Source organism: Adiantum capillus-veneris, chromosome 6, assembly GCF_014529385.1.
Source record: "Adiantum capillus-veneris isolate H3 chromosome 6, ASM1452938v2, whole genome shotgun sequence".
In the NCBI taxonomy this organism is placed as follows: Eukaryota; Viridiplantae; Streptophyta; class Polypodiopsida; order Polypodiales; family Pteridaceae; genus Adiantum; species Adiantum capillus-veneris.
Genome location: NC_140936.1, coordinates 87,707,664 through 87,728,125, shown reverse-complemented (window position 1 = coordinate 87,728,125; position 20,462 = coordinate 87,707,664). Strand labels below are relative to the sequence as shown.

Genomic DNA, 20,462 nt, shown 5'->3' with positions numbered 1-20,462 from the left:
GCATAGGCCGTAGCCGTTGATTGTTCCTTCCCTCGTAAAGAGATTGTTCATTCACTTGTGCGAAAAGCACTACCATAGCTTCCATTAATTGGTTTAGGCTTCAAGTTTAGCAAAAGCTTTTACTCTGCTTGAAATCTCGGAATGATTCCTTCCTTTCTGCCGTCCTACCCACAATAGCAGGTAATTTGTTGGAGAACTACCGGATACCAGATCAATTATTGACCTTCTGGATGGTTAGCAACCCAGTTCATCTCATAGAACAATGTTCCAACTTGATCCTACTCTCATAAATACTCGAGAGTGATTGTCCTAGTTAGACACATGCATATCTCGTGCATAAAAGCAATACGCAATTTATGAGTTCCTCAAAGATTTAACTTTGATCAAAGTTCTGCCCTCTCGCTTAAAATTTGAGGATCTTCTATTCAAAAACTCAAGAGTTAGATTAAATTCCCTTACTCCAAACTTTCTCCGGATAGCAATGTATCCTTCGAAGAGAGGTAACAAAAATTCTCTGTTTCTGTGTTAAATGCTTCCCGTCCCACTGCGGGGATTATATTCTATGTACACTAAAGTGTACACTTTCAGCTTTTATTGTTAACTCCATCATCTCCTACAAAGTATCTTGCAGATGCGTCTACAAAATTTGGGCAAAAGTCATTCGTTGAATTTCTTCCTCAAAGAGGGTCAAGAGTGGAGCTACCTTGGCAAGAGTGAACCACTACTTGCTTTGACTTGCTCATGTTCCTATTGGGCAAATTGATCCCAATCTTCTTGGATGCCTTCCTCAAAGCACAGAGGAAAAAAAATTTGTCGGAAAATTCAGCCTTGAATTGAATTCAAGTCTTGTTGTAAGTTCCTTGCAGAGCTTTGGTATACCACCAAGTACTTGCAATTCCCCTTGAGGTGTTTGGTTACATGTCTCACCTTCGATGCTTCTTAGAAATTTCCATTTGCAAAGACAACTTCAAATTGTCGAATGAAAGCGGTAGCTTTTGGGACATCTTCCCTTCCGTCAAAAGTATCAAACCCGACTAGAGTGTTCCTAGGTCTAGAGACCTTCTTCATATCCTTCCCAAAATGACGGGATTTCTTGGCTATGGTTTTGGATTGATGTTCATGGATATTTTCTGGATTCTGAAGGATCTTGAGCATTCCGCTCCTTGGATTCTCTAGGTTCTTGAGCATCATGCTCTTGTCGCCTTCTTAGAGAATCCCAAGCCTTGTCGACTTCTTGCGGAGCGAAAAATTTTCCTAACTCTGTGAGGTCTTCTTGCAGGACTTAGGGTTCCGCCTGCTTACTTCTCTCTTGGCTTGTCATGGCTTCTTCCCATATCTTCCCAGAGTCGTACTCCTTTACAGAGAAAGAGAGGAGACAATGCTCTAATACCACTGTCACAAACGGGAGCGCACAGCAATATAGAATATACTCGGATAAATAGAATTTATCACTTAATACTAAAGCCAGAGTATATAGAGAGAAATAGATAGAGAAAGAGAGAGATAGAGTGAGAAGATCGACACGGTAGAGAAGATCGACCAGAAGATATAGGCTGGTCCCCCTCCCCCCCCCCCCTAATAGTATCTTTATTACTGAGAAGAAGTCTATACAAGCACTTGAACCGAACGTATTACCACGTTCATTCTAAAATAAGACTTGATGGTTCCTGGAAGCCTATTCCTAGGGCAAAACCCTATTCCAAGGAACTTCCGTTCCTTATTCCAAATCCTCGAGAGCCAAGGTTCTCACCTTCCAGACTCAGGGTATAGCATCCGTGCAACCCTCTCTTCTGACTTGGTTTCTAGAGTCCTCTTCCTACAGAATAACTCTGTCACAAACTGCTCACGTGTCAAGCCCTGAAGAATGGAGCCAACTTGTAGATCACGGCTGAGGGGCCTAAACCCTAAGAAGAACAAGTAACAGAAGAAGAAGTCCTACTAACTCATGGGGACCGCGTCCGATGGGGCCCCAGTGACATAAAGGAATTAAAATAAAGCAAAACTCACCCACACACGTGCGCAGCTGATGACATGGCAGCAATACCGACCCTCCGAAAATTACGCTGACAGTGCTGACGTGGCAGGCCATACAGAGTTTCGTGTTTTGCGCTGACATGCTAACGTAGCAGGCTGTACGAATTTTCGTAAATTACGGTGGCAGCTTTTGGGCATTGCTTTTGGACCAGATGCTTTTGAGTTTGAAGGCTTTTCATGTAAACTGCTTTTCATAGGCCAAGGGCCTTTAAATATGTGCTAAGGGCTCATTCTCGGGCATGCTTCCTGGAGAAGGTGCAGAATCTGGAGTACCGGTTTATACTGTGTTGATGCAATATAAAGAAATACCGAAAGGGGCGCCAAGTTTTGGGGCCAATACTCTCTTAGGTGAAATTCCGCCACTCCCTGTTGCATGTCATCTCTCTCTCTCTCAGTTCAATTGTTATTTAAGTGCTAAAGTCTGTTCAGTCTGTTCTTTTCTATTGGCACGTGGTGCCCGTCTTGTGACAAACTCCGCTTTCTCGGACATGAAGTCCTTACTTGGGAATCCCAACTTCCGGAGCACAACTTGAGAGTCTACCACTCTCGGATCCGTGGATCTACATCCCAAACTCGCGAGTCTTCCGGATATCAACTCGAGAGTATACCACTCTCGGATTCGTGAATCTAGGTCCCAAACTTGGGTCTGAAACCCTTGGGCTGATCTGGCTCGAGTTCCTCAAAGTGCTTTCTCCTACAGAGGCTCATGCCTTCCTCTACTCCTACTCCCTTGGGAAGAGGAAGTACACCTGCACACACACACACACACACAAACACGCGACAACAATTTGTATGGCGAATCCACAATTGATACCTCTCGCTCTTTCCGCAAGCTTCGTAGTCTCGCGATCTCTTGCGTCTTCCAGCGGCAGAGTCTCCTCTTGCTGGCACTGGCAACTCCCCTTCTGAGAGAGGGTGTGTGATGCTTTTATATCTCCCTAGCCATGCCAAGAATAGTTGAGCAGTGGCTGCCCGCGTAGAGATCGCGGCCGTTTTTCTTTTCTTTTTTTCTCTCTCTTCTGCCAAAAAAAAGGGAGAGAAAAATCGATGGCTGGTTTTTACTGCTTTATTTAATCATAATAAGTGGGCGGCCGGTCACCTTTTAAAAATGGTCTGAATCTGTCCAAAAACTCAAAAAAACCTTTTAAGTTAAAAACAATGCTTTCATAGCACTTCCCAGGCGTCCCTGGATGCAATCACATGCACAGTTGCAATGCAGACATAGACTTCCTCGCGAAAAAGCATCTGCTTTCCCAAAAGCAACCTACTTTCTCAGAAAGCAATTGTATTTCCTCAAAGTTTCCTCTGAACCCATCTTCATTCAAGTGCTTGCTTTTCCTTGTGCACAACTCTAACACAATTCCGAATTTCCTCTCGACTATGGATATCCCCTTTCCGATGCACCCATCACCCATCTTGTGACGCATCAGGAATACCCATCACTTAGTCCTTTCCTACGGAACTTACATTACAATCTCCTTCGTGATGCTCTATGTTCACCCATCCTATGACGTATCAGAGATGTCCGTTCCCGAATGGTCGAATACTTCTTCACGATACTCCTTGTCATCCATCCGATGTGATGCATCAGAAGTACCAGTTTCCGGTGGCCTTACAGATATTCCCTTTCACAATGCTTCTGTCATTACTCTGAATGACGCACTAGAATATTTGTACCCAGATGTCTCCAATGAGAAAAACCCTCTCACTTAAAATTTCAATAATTCATTTACAATTATTTTTCCTAGTGTTCCAAGCGAGAAAACCCTCACTTATAAATCCAATAATTCATTTAGAATTATTTTTCTGTCAGATAAAGCCAATTTAGTAACAAGCTCACTTCTATATCGACAGAGACACTGCAGGATGCAGCTGTAGAGGCATACCCAACACACTAAGCTTGGGTAGCAACGACGTTCTGGGAGCATACCCCAGAATAGCTGGTATGATGAGGAGTGCACAGAGACGAGAGCCCGACTTTAGAGGGAGGTACTTCTAGGAGTGACCACTCATACGCAGTCACCGATTGCTTTTCAGCGTTTGGTGCGACGGAAGAAGAGGGCGTTTCTAGCTCAATTAGAGCAAGATTATACTACTGTTTTTGAGCCAGGATTCAGGCAAGGCATGGCGACTCTTCCATGGGCATTCTCCCCCACCAATCATCACTTCTATGGAGGTATGGTGTCAGTATGCATCATCTCTCTACACACTCTCGGGGAAGCCACCTCCTCCAGATCCGCCAGAGCCATGCCCACAGACATGTGCTTTCTTTACCGCCGAGATGGTAAAGAAGGCCATCGACAGGATGAGGACCAAGAGAGCATATGATCACGATGGCCTAGTAGCAAAGCATTTTATACATGCCAGAGTTTTGCTTGCAGAGCAGTGATGTTCAATCGTGCCATGTGCGAGGACCGACCTGATACTTGGAGTTTGTCTACTATCATATCTATCTTCAAATTAGAGGACCCTATGGAGCCTAGGAGCTACCGCATTATCATGATTGGACACACATTGGCACGGTTGTATTCATCCATCCTTGAGTAGCAATTGAGTAGATGGGCAGAGAGAGAGAGGTTGTATGGGCAGCAGGACAGCGGATTTCAGGAGAGGTTTCTCAAACTCTTGATCATATTCTGACACTCAGAGCCATTGTTGAGGAGGGGAGATCACATGGGAGACGTCTCTATTGTTGCTTTGTGGATTTCCACAAAGCCTTCGATATAGCGCCCGAAGCTAGACTGATGCGCAGACTGCAGGAGATGGGGGTACCCACAGAGTTGATTTGGGGAATCATGGCTCTCTACAGGCAGCGTCACTTAGATGCTTTTGTACATATTCGCTCATGACAGTGGATTGTCTATTAACGTAGGGAAAACCAAGGTTATGGTGTTTAACACCACACCACAATAGGTCAGGAGGTCAGCACCCACATTTACATATGGCCAAGAGCCGGTGGAGTATATAGATGCATATACCTATCTTGAGTAGTCTTCAGTGGACAGTTGTTTTCACTCAAGAGAGCAGCAGAAACTAGACTGATGAGAGCTTATGCAGCCTTGGGAGGTTTAGAGAGGATGTGTTCGCAGGTTCAGTTTCAAGAACCTCGAACAAAGCTCTAACTTTTTGACACTCTAGTAGCTTCAGCTTCGCTTTACGGAGTTGAGATTTGGGGACCCTCAGTGGACCACCATGGCAGATCTGGTAGCACTGATGGACGAAGATGTATGGAGAGCCTTTAGTCTCTATGGTCTCTCAAATGATTCGGGCCAAGGCCTCAGTGCCACATGAGATTATTCGAGCCGAGCTAGCTGCCCCCCCCCCCCCCCCCCCCCCCCCCCCCCCCCCCCCCCCCCTCTCGTTGTCGAGGCACTTACTAAATCAATATCCTTCATGCATGGTGTATGGGACCTTCCCAGAGACAAATATGCTTGACTAGCCCTTGAGTCAACCCGACAGCTAGCGCTAGAGCCGGATACAGCATGCTGGTATGGGCAGATGACATCATGGTTTCACTCACATGGTTTTAGCATGGATAGACTGCCTCCGTTTCCGTACTCCTTGGATGCACCCTCCCTATCTCTCACTCGGACAGAGATCAGTAGACTCATACGTCAAAATCTGATTCAGCTTGATACCAGGAGCATATGGATACAATCGACACAAGAGTTGGGCACAAAGATGGCTTTCTATAGAGAGCATCTTCTCCAAATACAGAGGATGGATACGTGATCAGACGGCCTATATGGACACTCATTTATCCCATAGGATACGATGTGCTATTGGTCAGATGCACACATAATCGCATCAGTTCTAGATTGAGACTAGCAGATTTAGGAGAGTAACAGCAGAAGCCAGGATTTGCCAGCTGTGTCATATAAGAAGAGACGGTTACATCACATCTATCATTGTCCTGCATACTATGAGATAAGAGGGCGCTCTCATTGTCTATTCAGAGAGGGATTTGGACCGTTGGCTAGAGTCATGAGATATCAGGATCAGAGATGCCTCAGGTTGTTTTTGCTAGAGCTGCGCGCACACAAGGAGAGTCTCTTGAGGAGATCAGGCAGTGGGAGACATTCACAGAGGGAGATCACTGACTTCAAGGGCTCGGCAATCAGATGATCAAGCTTCACAGCAGACTTCAGAGCCCACCTATACCAGAGGTATATTAATTGACAGAGCCATTGAGCTCGGGAGAGCTAGGCGCGCACGTCTATGAGGGCGACCACGACATCGACGGAGGCTCCATCAGAGGATCGCAACTTTTCAAGCACAACATGGGAGACGTCCAGTTACAACTATTTACAGAGACAGGCATTGATAATGCTCTTCAACGACCGATGCAATACTTTCTCGGACAACCCCCGATGCCAGGCATCCTTGGGCATTGATGATGATGATGGTGATGATGATTTTAGTTTTTCATAATGCTCTTCAACGACCGATGCAATACTTTCTCGGACAACCCCCGATGCCAGGCATCCTTGGGCATTGATGATGATGATTTTAGTTTTTCACTTTACTTCATTTTTATTTTATCCACCAAGATAGTATAAGTTTGGTATACTAGGTCATTTTGGCCTTTTGAGACGTTTAATATAACATTTCAACTCACTCTCTCTCTCTCTCTCTCTCTCTCTCTCTCTCTCTCTCTCTCTCTCTCTCTCTCTCTCTCTCTGCATGCAGCACAGACGATCAGCTGACCATACTGGATTACAGAGTGAGCACATCATTTATGCGGCCTCCACTATAGCCCCGTTGATTGCACATGTCTTCAACCGGGCTATAGGGGAGGGCTTCCCAGAGGAGTGGACACAGCACACCATAGTGCCTATCCACAAATCTGGCGACACCCTGGATCCAGGGAACTACAGGACTATCATGATTGGCCACACGATGGCCAAGCTATATGGAGCAGTACTTGAGGCACAGCTCAGCTGCTACGCAGAGATCGAGGGTTTACGAGCTCCAGGCCAGGCAGGTTTCAGACGAGCTTTCTCCACCACTGATCACATCTTCGTTCTGCGCTGCCTCATTGATGGGGCAAAGGCGCGGAAGAAGAGGCTTTACTGCTGCTTTGTGGATTTCCGCAAGGCCTTTGACACAGTCCCACGCGAGAGACTCTTCCAGCGCCTTCACAGCATTGGGGTACCAACAGAGATGATTTGGGCCATATATGCTCTCTACGAGAAGGTGACGGGTCGAGTTCGTTGCCCAGGCGGTTTTTCAGAGACCATTGCTAGCACCATTGGTGTTAAGCAAGGATGCCCACTCTCCCCGACACTCTTTGGGCTCTACATCGACGAGATCTCCGACTACATACTGCGAGCAGGGGGAGAGGGGAGCGACTTGGCAGGTACTTCGGTCCACATCATGTTATATGCTGATGATATTGTGTTGATTTCAGAGTCACCCGAGGGCTTGCAACGCCATCTTGAGGCCTTGGACGAATTCAGCACACACAGGGGGTTGACTGTGAACCTTGGCAAAACCAAGGTTATGATCTTTCACACATCCAGTGCAGTGAGGAGCGCTGCCACCTTCACAGCAGCAGGAGGACAGGTTGATGTAGTCACCTCCTATGTCTACCTTGGCATCACATTCACCAGCCTACCAGGACCCTTCACTATGAGGCAGGCTGCTGCTGACAGGCTCACCCGAGGATATGCAGCTCTGGCCATGCTAGAGCGGAGATGCCACCAGGCACACTTTCAGGAACCCCGCACGAAGGGGTGGCTTTTCGACACCTTAGTCACCCCGGCCTTGATGTACTCGGCGGCAGTATGGGCACCAAGATTGACAGCTGACCAGTGGACACAGCTTGAGAGGCCACAGGTATGTATGATCTCACGCTTGCTCCGCAGCAAGAAGACAGTGCCACATGACATTATTAGAGCCGAGCTCGCCACACCACCCATGGTGGTAGAGGCACTATTCCAGACAGTCTGCTTCATCCAGAGGATGAGAGAGCTACCTCCTGACAGACTTACTCGTAGAGCATTTGAGGCAGCTATACAGCTATCAGAGAGTGGGCATGAGAGAGCATGGTACTCACAGGTCAGAGCATGGTTTGAGGGACACGGTCTTGACATGGAGAGCCTACCACCATTCCAGTACGACCCCCACTCACCATATGTTCACCTCTCTCGCAGTGAGAGGAACTTGGTACTGAGACAGGATCTGTGGCAGCTATACGCTAGGAGAGTCTGGGAGTCACCTGGCTTGGGGACGAGGATGTCAGATTACAGAGACCAGTTTCTCACCATATTGTCCGGGGGGTTCATACAGAGACCACGCTACATGGACACATATATGCCACATAGCTCACGGGTGGCGATTGGTCAGCTGAGAGTGGCTTCACACAGGTTAGAGATTGAGATCGGGAGACATACTGGTGTTCCCAGGGAGGAGCGCGTCTGCAGAGCCTGCACAGAGGAGGTGGAGAGTGAGGAGCACTTTGTATGTAGATGCAGAGCATACACTGAGATCAGAGGCAGGTATGAGGCCCTATTCAGAGGACAACCCACTCTCCGAGAGATCATGGACTCTCGAGATCAGAGACAGCTCGGACGGTTCTTACTAGAGATACAGAGCCATCGGGACACACTACTACAGCCACACACAGCTACACAGACAGAGGGGAGACAGTCGCAGCTCACAGACTTCTTTCAGAGGATTACCGCCCCTCCCCCACCAGACACTCAGAGGGGAGTGACACTCCCACAGGCAGAGGTGAGCCGAGCTAGACGACGACCACGAGTCACAGGCTACAGGGGCGCGAGCTCCCACCACCGACAGATCGAGGAGATGCGAGCCCGGGAGCGCCGTGCCACTGAGGAGCGAGTGGCCCGGATGAGGGCCGACCCGACAGCTTTCATCCGGGCAGCCTTGGCACCAGACCCGCCCATGTACCACATCTTACATCCCCCCATTAGTACAGGATGGAGCTAGATAGCTTGATGCATTCTCATGATTGTACTACCTTGAGCATATAGACATGCATATACCCCTAGAGATAGAGCTCCATCCCTCCTCAGATACCCCACTACCTACACTCAGTTCAGTTTTGTATCAGTTTTTGTTTCATTTGTCTTTCCGATAGACGGATGACATACACACCATGTACATTTGATTTGTCTCATAGGCCGATTTCGGCCTGACATAGACGTTAAAAATCTTTCTTTCTTTCTTTCTTTTCTCTCTCTCAGGATCACATGGTAGGAGGATTTACTCTACCTTTGTGGATTTTCACAAAGCATCCCACAGCTCAACCGATGCAAAGACTACATGAGATAGGAGTACACACAAAGCTGATCTGAGGAGTCATGGCTTTATACAAGACAGCCGTGGAGCAGGTTCATACTCCCAAGGGGTTATCTGAGCATTTTCACTCCACTATTGGAGTGAAATAGGGATGCCCACTCCCCCCTACAATGTTTGGTTTGTATGTAGATGAGGTTTCAGATTACATGAGAGGAGAGGCAACAGAGGAGCATAGCTAGCAGGGACATGGATTTCATTACTACTGTATGCAAATGACATTGTTGGATCTTAGAGTTTCCAGAGGGGATGCAGCGACACTTTTGCTAGTGATAGTGGCTTGGCAATGAACCTTGGCAAGACCAAAGTTAAGGTGTTCAACACCACAGCACAGTGGGTCAGGTGATCTGCACCAACCTTCACATACGGTCAACAGACGGTTGAGTATACAGATGCATACACTTACCTCGGAGTGGTCCAAAGTTTTCCTTGAGGAGACCACACTGACGAGCATATGCAGCTTTGGGGAGCATGGAGAGGATGTGTACCCAGATTCAATTTCAAGAACCTCGAACAAAGCTCTGGCTATTTCACACATTGGTTACTTCAGCTATGCTTTATGAGGTGCACATATGGGGACCATTAATAGACCATCATAGCCGAGTTGGCCGTACCGATGGATGGAGATGTATGAAGAGCCTTCTGGTCTCTATGATTTCCCGGATGATTAGGGCCCATGCCTCTGTACAGATTATTCGTGCAGAGCTTGCTGCTTCCCCGCTGGTCATAAAGGAACTTACCAGATCCGTCTCTTTTATACACGGTATCTTGGATCTCCCCAAAGATAGATATGCTCGCCTAGCTTTGGAGTCTTCTCGATAGCTTGCCTCACACGGAGACACATCATGTTGGTATGCACAGATGACATCATGGTTTCAGCTACATGAATTTAGTATGGAAAGACTACCCCCCTTCCAGTACTCGCTGGATGCACCCTCGTCCCTCACACGGACCGAGATTACCCACCTCATTAGACAGGATTTGATTCAGCTAGACACGAGGACGACTGATGTTCATTTTAGCTTTTAGATTACTTCATTTTATTTTCTACCCAAACATTGTATTAGATCCACCAAGATTGTATCAGTTTGGTCTCATAGGTCATTTTGGCCTTTTGAAGACGTTTAATATTGCATTTCGTTTCATTCATTCATTCTCTCTCTCTCTCTCTCTCTCTCTCTCTCTCTCTCTCTCTCTCTCTCTCTCTCTCTCTCTCTCATGCAAGAAAAGGAGATGTATTCTGTGCACATAAGAGACCTCTGAAAATGCACAATGGCCTCTAATAAGGTGTGAGCTATATATACATCAAGGTGATCTATATGATGAATGTAAAAGGAACCACTGTGGGCGTGCATAATACCATGTGATGTGGCCATGATCTTGACGGAAAAGAACTGACGATCTCGCCCATCTGTAAAGAAAGGCGCATCGACGCTGCTCCGCTGCCTTGGAGGAGCCGGCTAAAGAATCCCACTGACTACGAAGAGTATGCAACAGCTCTTTCCAAATGGTTGTCATAACGGTGGACGTAGGGGAGGACTGAGAGCCTTGAATGTGGGCACAGCGAGCCTTCCACATGGTCCACAGCGTGATACTGCATATCGTGGTGAAAACTGTGTCGCGGTGGTAGAAATCCAACTCATGCCCCGCATCTAGTATCATCTTCTATATCCTAAGGGAGTAAGCAAGAAGACCGGATCTACTGGCAAGCCCTGAAAAAAGGTGTGCGACCCTCGAAATTCCAAAAGCCATGCAACTGCCCCCCACGTCACAAACCCATCATGGATGCCCACTCTAATCAACAAACAACAAACTGCCATCCATTTGCGCATATGGACAAACCAAGAAACGCTGCCTCAAAGACTCAGGCTCCGAAGTACATCTCTAACAAGTCGGATCATGACCAATCACTGCCAATCAAGTGCCTACAGGCAATTCATCATTCGCTGTCATCCACATGAAAAAACATATCGAACAGCTGATCTGGAGGGTCCGGATGCAGGACCAAAACTGTTGTCGGAAAGATGGGAGGATGTGTTGATCCTGCCACACCTTTGACTGGCGTGGAAGATGAGGTGGATGCCGGGTTCACAAAAGAAGCCTCCTCCCAAGGGAAACTGTGTACTCAAAAAAAGGATAGAGGAGCGTCATCATCGCTCAACGAGGGCCAAAGACACTCTTTAGGATCCCAATCCAACTAAACAAGGGGCTTGCCCTACCAAATCCACAATCTCCAAAATGGAGCATCCTAACAGTGAAAACACGGTCGAACATGTTCTTCTCTGGAAAGAGCCAGGCATTCTAACAGGCTGCCTCTTTTCTGGTGAAACCTCATTCTGAAAGTCCAATCTGATGTGACCTCCATGATGGCCAGTCTCGGCAATGCTAAAGACTAGAGTCCCCTACTATACAACAATCGGGTCTCCTGAGATGGGATTGAAGTACACCCACCATCCTTGATGGGAAGGTAAAGTAGTATGTCACTCAATCAAGGCAGGCCAATCGGGTGGAATGGCCTCATCAATCTCTCTCATATGGACAGTAACCCCTCTACGAATCTCGTAGGTTGCTCTAATAACTTGCGCCCCAACCAAGGAAGCGTCTGACCAACAACATAAAGAGCTTGTCGGTCCGTCATCCCATCTAGCCCAATCAATGTGAGTTCTCTCACCTAGCTGAGAGCGTTCTGCACCTGTCACATGCATTCCATACAAGTGGCTACCTCACTTCCTCCTCAACAGAAGAAGGTAGGTGTCGAATCAAAGCAAGACGTAAGTCCTTCCAAATCTGCAGTAAGCAATGCATAAATGGTGACAAATGGGGCGTGTCCAAGGGTGCATCTGTGAAGATGAATCTGATAGTCGGATGCCAGACACCAGAAGCATCTAGAGATCCAAAACGAGGAGAGGTATCTGACAAAGCATGATGCAAAAACTGTTTCCAAGGCTCTGCCCCACAAAACAATCCGCATACTATGAGCTTCACAAGCAGTGCCTTGCTCATCATCTCTGGATCAGTCACCAATCCTCCCTCTTCTCTAGGCAAAATGATTGTGTCCCAATGGACTCGTGGTCGAGTGTCAATAGAGCCATCCATGCCACCCCACAAAACATTGTGTATAAGGCACTTAAACGCGCCATGATGCCCAAGTGAAGAGTAATGCAGGATGTGGTGCACCAAGTTGTTGCAAGCAAAACCTCATTCACTACCAAAGACTCTTCCAACAAAAGATAAATGCAAGGATGACCAATGGGAAAGTTTCTTCCTAATGGATTGTAGCACGAGCGCAAACTGTTGCTCAACGGATATATCAATTCCAACATGGAAACCCAAATATCAGCAAGTCTGCCCTCTAGGTAGCCAAGTGAAGTTCTAATGTGCACCCCAGTACAATCTTCATCTACTCCTACTAGAAAGCCAACAGACTTGTGCAAGTTTATGAGAGCACCACTGGCCATGCATAAAGTAGCAAGAGCATCTTGTAGACTATCTAAGGTGTGTGTGTCATATCGAATAAAGAGCTTAGTATCATCATCATATTCTTGATCCAACAAATCTGGTGAGTGTGTCATATCGAACGTAGAGCATATTGGGCATCGTGCATGTCAAGCCAAAGTGATCCGAATCCTCTGATGTAGCCTCCATCGATGATGTGTAATCCTCCTCAGTCGTGGACACCTGGATCTCCCTAGCTCAATCACTCGATCGATCAATATGCCTTTGGTGTGAGAAACATGTGAGCTCTGTTGTGGCTGCTCCTCCGCCTACCCAGTGCTTGCTCTAAAGACATCTGTGATCCGTCGCTGTGGATGGATGGCCTCTACCCTCATCAGACTCTCTCTGTGTGTAAAAACAATCCAACTCTGTCTCAGGCTCCATATGGCATAGGGGACATGTCCTGGTCTCTCTAGTACTCCTCTATATCTGCCACTCTCAATCCGAAGCTGGTGTGAAGATGTGCATATCTGGCCAATAGCACATTGTATCTCATGAGATAGGTGAGTGTCCATGTAATTGGGTCTCATCACAAAACCATCCTTAGTAAGCTGGAGAAGATGCTCTCTATAGAAAGCCATCTTCGTGCCCAGCTCCTGTGCCGGCTCTATCCAGGTCCTCCTCGTATCAAGCTAGATCAGATCCTGACAGACAAGCTTGGTGATCTTAGACTGTGTAAGGGTCAAAGAAGGTGCATCTAATGAGTACTGAAAGGGGGGCACTCTATCCATAATGAACCCATGTAACTGAAACCATGATGTCATCTCCCCATATCAGCATGCTGTATCTCCCTGCATAGCTAGCTGACTAGAGGACTCCAGTGCTAAGCGGGCATATCTATCTCTGGGAAGGTCCCATAGACAATATATGAAGGATACTAATCTGATAAGCGTCTCAACCACTAGTGGGGGGGCAGCTAGCTCTACTCGAATGATGTCATGTGGTATTGAGGCCTTGGCTTTAATGAGCCATGATATCATAGAGACCAAAGGCCTCTCCATGCCTCTCAATCCATCAGTGCGATCCCTACTGTCCGAGCTTCCATGATGATCCAATGAAGGCTCCCATATTTGAACTCTATAGAGCAATGTTGAAGCTACCAAAGTGTCAAAAAGCCAAAGCTTCGTCCGAGGCTCCCGCAACTGGATCTGTGAACACATCCTCTCCAATCCCCCCTGATCCACTATGGGGTGATGTTGAACACCATAATCTTGGTTTTGCCAAGGTTAACAAACAAACCATTGTCATGTGCAAATCTATGTAAAGCATCTAGATGACAATGCATGCCCTCTGGTGAGTCAGAGATCAACACAATATCATCAGCATATAACAAGAGTGGAATCCATGTCCCTGCCAATTGTGCACCTTTATCACCATCTCAGTCAATATACTCTGAAACCTCATCCACATGCATATCAAATACAGTAGGAGAGAGTGGGCAGCCCTGCTTCACCCAATAGTAGAGTGAACTAAAGCAGACAACCCATCTGGAGTGCGTACATGCACCCCTACTAATCTATACAATGCCATGATCCCCCAAATAAGCTCTGTGGGTATTGCCATCTCCTGCAGTCTGCGCATCAATCTAGCTATGGGCACTGTATCAAATGCTTTGCAAAAGTCCACAAAGCTGCAATAGATCCGTCTCCCATGTGCTCTGCCCTCCTGAATAATAGCCCCGAGTGTCAGAATGTGATCAAGAGTAGATAAACCTCTCCTGAATCCTACCTGTCCAGCTACACGTAACCCCTCCCTCTCTGCCCATCTACTCAGTTGTTGCTCAAGAATGGATGCATACAACCGTGCCAGTGTATGTCCAATCATGATAGTAGGATAATTCCATAGGATCTCCTGTCTTGAAGATAGGTACAATAGTAGATAAACTCCAAGTATCAGGCAGGCCCTCACACATGGCACGATTGAACATCACTGCTAGAAGCTCTGCAAGCAAATCTCTGGCATGTATAAAATGCTCAGCAACTAAGCATCATGATCATATGCTCTCCCAATGCTCATCCTATCAATGCCCTTCTTCACCATCTCAACGGTGAAAAAAGTACATGTGCGTGGGCACAGCTCGGGGGGGTCAGGAATAGGCGTCTGCCCAGAGACTGTGTACAAAGATGATGCATATTGGCTCCATGCCTCTGTAGAAGTAATGGCAAGAGGAGGTGAATGCTCATGGAAGAGTCTCCATGCCTCACCCGAGTCCTCTGACTCAAGAAAAGCTGATATATATCCTGCTCTAGTCGAGCCAAAAATGCCCTCTTCTTCCGGCGTACCAAGCGTCAAAAAGCAATATGTGACTGTCTATGGGTGATATCTCCCAAAAGCACCTCCCTCTGAAGTTTGGCTCTCGTCTCACGGCACTCCTCATCATACTAGCTATTCTGGGGCATGCTCCCCGAACGTCATGTCTGTCCAGGCTAGGTGTGTGGGTATGCCTCTGTTGCTGCATCATGATGTAGACAGAGTCCATCTCCCGGGTAAAGGTGTAGCGAGTAGGAGCTAATGTCCGTGGCATGTGTACTGTACTAAATTGTGAAGAGATGGTCAGTGTCACAAGGGCATGATCTACTGCCACCCCAACATGATCTACTGCCACCCCAACAGGTCTGGGTCTAGTTGTGAGGTCCTGGATACTAGAGATAAAGCTCGGCTGAGCCATAACATAGTCCATTGTACTCGCTCCATGTCTGTACGGAAAGCATGTAAACCCTCTCAATGCGGGGAATCTTTGTAAGCCAATCAAAATGGCTAATCCATGCATAGTCCCCATATCTATCAAGTATCGTCCATACTCAGTGTGCTCCTCATCCTGTGAATCTCTACCAAGCCCCATATCCGTGGTATCTAGCTCTCTCAGCATCTCCTCTGAGGTGTCATAGAAAACTGTCTGGTGACAATTGCCCGTCCGGGCATTGAAGTCTCCAAGAAGAATGATATCACCATCCCTAGAAAACTCCCATATATCCTCGTCCAATACAAAAAAAGGGGACTCCCCTCTAGGTGCAGCATAAACTGATGTGCTAGGAGCAAAGTAGCATATGGCAATATTGAGGAATCTGCCTAACTCTGCTCTCAATCTAACCCACATGTGTCTGGCATGCTCATCTCTCCGAACAATGAGCAACAGCGGCTGTAACTCCTCTCTAAATAGGACTGCAACCCCACCTAAGCCTCTACCCCCATGCTGAGACCTCGTCTCTACTCGGCAAGTCGTCTCCCATTTATATCAAGTAACATGTGGCATCAAGTGACCAGGGGCCTGGTGATTTTCTGAATAGAAAACTATATCTCTGTCTCAGAAGCTATCCTCAAAAGCACCCACATCAAGTCTAAGAGACCCATTACAGTTCCAAGCTGCTATTTTAAGTTTGGTCCCATAGGTCTCAAACCGTCATTTAGAGCGCGCCTTTCAACGACAATCACTTTCCCACCCCTATAAAATGCCAACTTTCCCTCTTTTCAAGCTGCCATAATCCTGGGCATACATTCCCCTCATGTGTATAGGTTGGTTCGGAGATCATTCCCCAAGAAAATGCCACTGCCTTGAAGTGTTTTCCGCAAATTAGCAAATTCCATTCTCGCCTCTATCGTTGGGAAGCAAAGAATTAGGGCCTTGTCTTTTGAGCTTTCACACCCTCATTGCTACATCCCTTCCCCACTCTCCAAGCTGCTGTGTGTTGGATTATGGACACCCATTCTCCTATACAACTCTTTTATGTCCTCTTCTATGCAATCTGTGAATTGCAATCCTGTGACTCTCACATGAAATGCTCTTGTCATTCGCCTTTGCTCTTCTTCAAGGGTGTTATTAATGATCGTTGTTGGGGAGGGGGTAATTGTAATTGCCGAATCTTTGCCTCTTTTTGGCACTTGTATCCATTGGTCAGCCTCTTCAACTTGTTTCTGTGTTTTTTGAAGTACTTCCACCCATGAAGTTGCCTCCGCCGTCTTCTTGCCTTCCGCATCTTGAAGGTGTTGCATATGTTCCTTAATTTTATTGATCTCCTCCGTTAGATTTGGGCGAATTCCCCCATCTTCCGGCTCATGGGATTTATTTAGCTGTGACATCTTGGCTTGCAACTCAACAATAACCTCATCTTGTTTCTTACATTCCTCTATCTTGCTTTTCAGCCCATCCACAACTTCCTGTTGCAATTCAATTTTAGAACTAAACTGTTACATTGTTCAATCTGTCTTTTCAGCCCGTCAATATGTACTTTCAGCCCGTCAATAACAGTGTCCTGTATTTCAATTTTGGTCCTCATAGTGCTACATTCCGATTTCAATTTCTTAATTTTGTCCACAAGCTGTCTGTTTATTACATTTATTGCACTGTCTGCCTCCTTCTTCACCTTGTTCATTGCAGAGCTAATAATAGACTCCACTTCTGACCTCTCCATGTGGACAGAAGAGAACACCAAAACTCTGGAATAATATGCAGGCTTTAGAAATTCATCGGGCATCAAAAATTCTGAGATTTTATTTTCAGAAATTTATTAGCTTTGCAGGTTCAGAAATTCAGTGGGCTGAATTTTCTTGCAGAAGGGGACTCCACAATCAACAGGGGGAGGGGGACTTCTGCAGTTGCACACCTTCAACCTATAATACATACCTTCAACCTGTAATGGTGGGACTGCCAACTGTGGTGGCCAATACCAGCAGAGAATGCATGCTGGTGGGTGGCCAGTACCAACAGAGAACCCAATGGGGCTGGCGCTAGTGACTTAGCAGGCCAACAGGTGGCGTGCGAAATGCAGCCTGTAGTGGCACAATTGCTGTACCAGGTCGCAGGTGCTCAGCAGAGAGAGAGAGAGAGAGAGAGAGAGAGAGAGAGAGAGAGAGAGAGAGAGAGACCAACTACAAGAGACACAAGAAGGCGGAGTTCCTTCCCTAGAAGCATTGGCCCTCAAGACCAACACCCCCCAAGGGTATTTCTTTTATAATGCAAAAGATGGCCAATAAAAGTTGTTGTCACAAGAGTCCCTGCCTCCACCTATATATCCCAAGAAGAGCTGGCCGACCAAATCTGTGGCCGCCCCCACGATTGAGAAAAGGGAGAAATAGGGGGAAAGAAAACACAGAAGCCCTATGGGCTGCGGGGAAAAACCGGCAAGGCTGGGAAAATACTCCCAGCCTGCAGAAGCTAGAAATCCATGGAACAAAACCAAAACCCTGAGCTAAACATGGCTACACACATCCCGACATGAAAAAAAAAACTCACACTGCCAGGCACAGCCACAAAACAGCCCTCGCTCCCTAATATCTATCCCTAGGAGAAACTGGGACCAATTGGACAAATCCATAGAGATGCCATAACTCTAACAGGGCCATGCTTCAACCTAATAATATAAGAGGTTAAGTACAAAACCTGCCATAAATAAAGTCTACCTGAACACATCCGCAGTCTTATCTAGCTCTATTTGTGTGCTTTGTGTCGCAGTCACCTCCGTATCCAACGTTTCTTGCAATGTGCAAACCTCGTTAGAGACTCGCTCTGCCTCTAAGTACAACTCTTTTAGTTTTGCATTGTCAGTTTTGGTGTACATTTGAAGAGCAAAATTATCTTCATCCTTCTGCTCTGCAGCTTTAGCCCATTGATCCAACTCTTCCTGTTCTGTCATTGGCCATTGAAGTAAGAAGTTGCAAACTTTTAAAGTAACCAAAGTTAATATTGATATTGATAAACTAAAAGCATCTCTTCTTGCAGTGAATGAACCTTGATTGAGTTTCTAATGAAGAAATAAATATAACCAAAAAGCATCAAGCCATTTTTTGAAAGTCTAGCTCACCTTGTTCCACTGCATAAGGAGCCTGAATTTCTCCATCTTCTCGTTAGCTTTGAAAATAGAAGCATCTAATGAACGTGTTGCGCTTGTGGTTTCCTCAGACTCCTTTTGCAGCCTAACCAAATCACGCTGACAATAGAATAGCATATAATAATGAGGCCCAAATCTCTCTCTCTCTCTCTCTCTCTCTCTCTCTCTCTCTCTCTCTCTCTCTCTGTGCGCGCGCCACTGCTGCTGCCCCTGTGCGCGCCACTGCTGCTGCCCCCTGCGCGTGCCACCGCTGCTGCTGTTTCACCCCCTGCGCGCGCCACTGCTGCTGCTGCTGAACCCGTTGTGGCTGACCTGTTGCGACTGCACGCTGCCAAGGCTGTAGCACTTGCTGCTGCCTCACTGTTGCAGCATTACCAAGTGCACCAGGCCCGCTGCCCCCAATCTCTCACACACGGATACATACCCACACACACACTACACACATACACGCATACACACTAGTACTCCCTCTCTTCCCCTTCTCCCCTCTGAAGAGAGGGTAGTTACGAAGACAGCCATGTCTTCCCCCATCATCAAGACGCCGGCATCGACAATGAAGACAACCTTCATGCTCACGAACAAGAGGCTTGCACAATTGGAGAAGGACATGAAAGAATGGCGGATGGAGAGAGAGATATGGGAGGAGGAGAAAGCCACCCTCATCAAGCTATGGAACGAAGAGAAAGAGGACATGAGAGCGGAAATCCAAAATCTCAAAGAGGAGAAGGAGAGAAGGGAACGGGAGAACGGGAAGGAGAGGGAGAGATGGAGGAAAGAGCAAGAAGAGATGAAGGCACAAATCGATCTCCTTCATGCTTCCATCACATCCCTCACCCCCGAAGAAGGAGAGATTAAAGAGGAGGCTAAGGAAGCCCTCAAGGAGGAGATCACCAAAGCCCTCACCGCAAGCATTGAGGACAAATTAGAGGCCACCAAAGAAGGATGGGTCGAAGTGGTCAAAAAGAACATCAAGAAGGTTGCAAGAGAGGAAGCCCAAAAAGATGAGGTACTCATCGTACACACAACCATCGAGGAGGAGAAGATGCGACAAGCTCGCCGTCTCAATGTGCGAGTGACCGGCATCAAAGAAGAAGAAGGGTCTACACCCGAGAGCGATGGGAAAGCTTTATGCAAGAAAGTGGGATACAAGGAAGAAGAAATCCCTTTCTCCAAAGTTTGGAGAGCCGGCAAAGATCCAAAGAAGAGAGCTCTCATCCTCCAATTCGCCTCCGAGGAGTCTCGAACTTCTTTCCTCCGAAAGAGGGTCATCTTGAGAGGGCTAGAAGGCCCCCCGATTTATCTTGATGATGACCTCACAAAGATGCAACAAGATCACCGTCGCGCGTGCATGCCTAGAGTCCACCAAGCCCGCAAAGAAGGGAAGAAGGCAGTATATCGAGATGGTAGGGTTATCATTGATGGCAAGACCATCGCATAGGGACTCGCGGCCTGTGGGACACACGAGGAGATTCATGTCACGGTTTGGAATTGCAATGGAGACCTATGGACACACCCAGAGAGACTTGAGGAGGTGATGAGAGGTCGAGACATCATTCTACTTACAGAGACACACGAGAGCCCAGAGAGAGGGCTACCACGGATACATGGATTCCAGTGGGAGTCTCTACATCGGGGATGTATGCGCCAGCACACCACTCGTGGCTCAGGAGGAGTGGCCATACTCTTTAGACAGGGGCTTCACAGCAGACTACAGATTGCTGCCCGGGACCCACAGGCCCGCTACATGTGGATTCGCCTCGAGCTCTCACGAGACAGGATCGTCTA

General features: G+C 47.2%; 1 protein-coding gene across 1 annotated transcript in view; it reads right to left on the bottom strand.

Moving 5' to 3' along the window:
• LOC147455847 (coiled-coil domain-containing protein 39-like) overlaps positions 1-20,462 on the bottom strand; it is a 200,788-nt gene that overhangs the window by 142,465 nt on the left and 37,861 nt on the right. Inside the window, exons 3-4 of the mRNA XM_086514496.1 lie at positions 18,651-18,776; positions 18,250-18,470 (exon numbers count right to left, since the gene is read on the bottom strand). Of these exons, the coding sequence (XP_086370622.1) occupies positions 18,250-18,470; positions 18,651-18,776 (347 nt within the window). The remainder of the gene's footprint in view (positions 1-18,249; positions 18,471-18,650; positions 18,777-20,462) is intronic.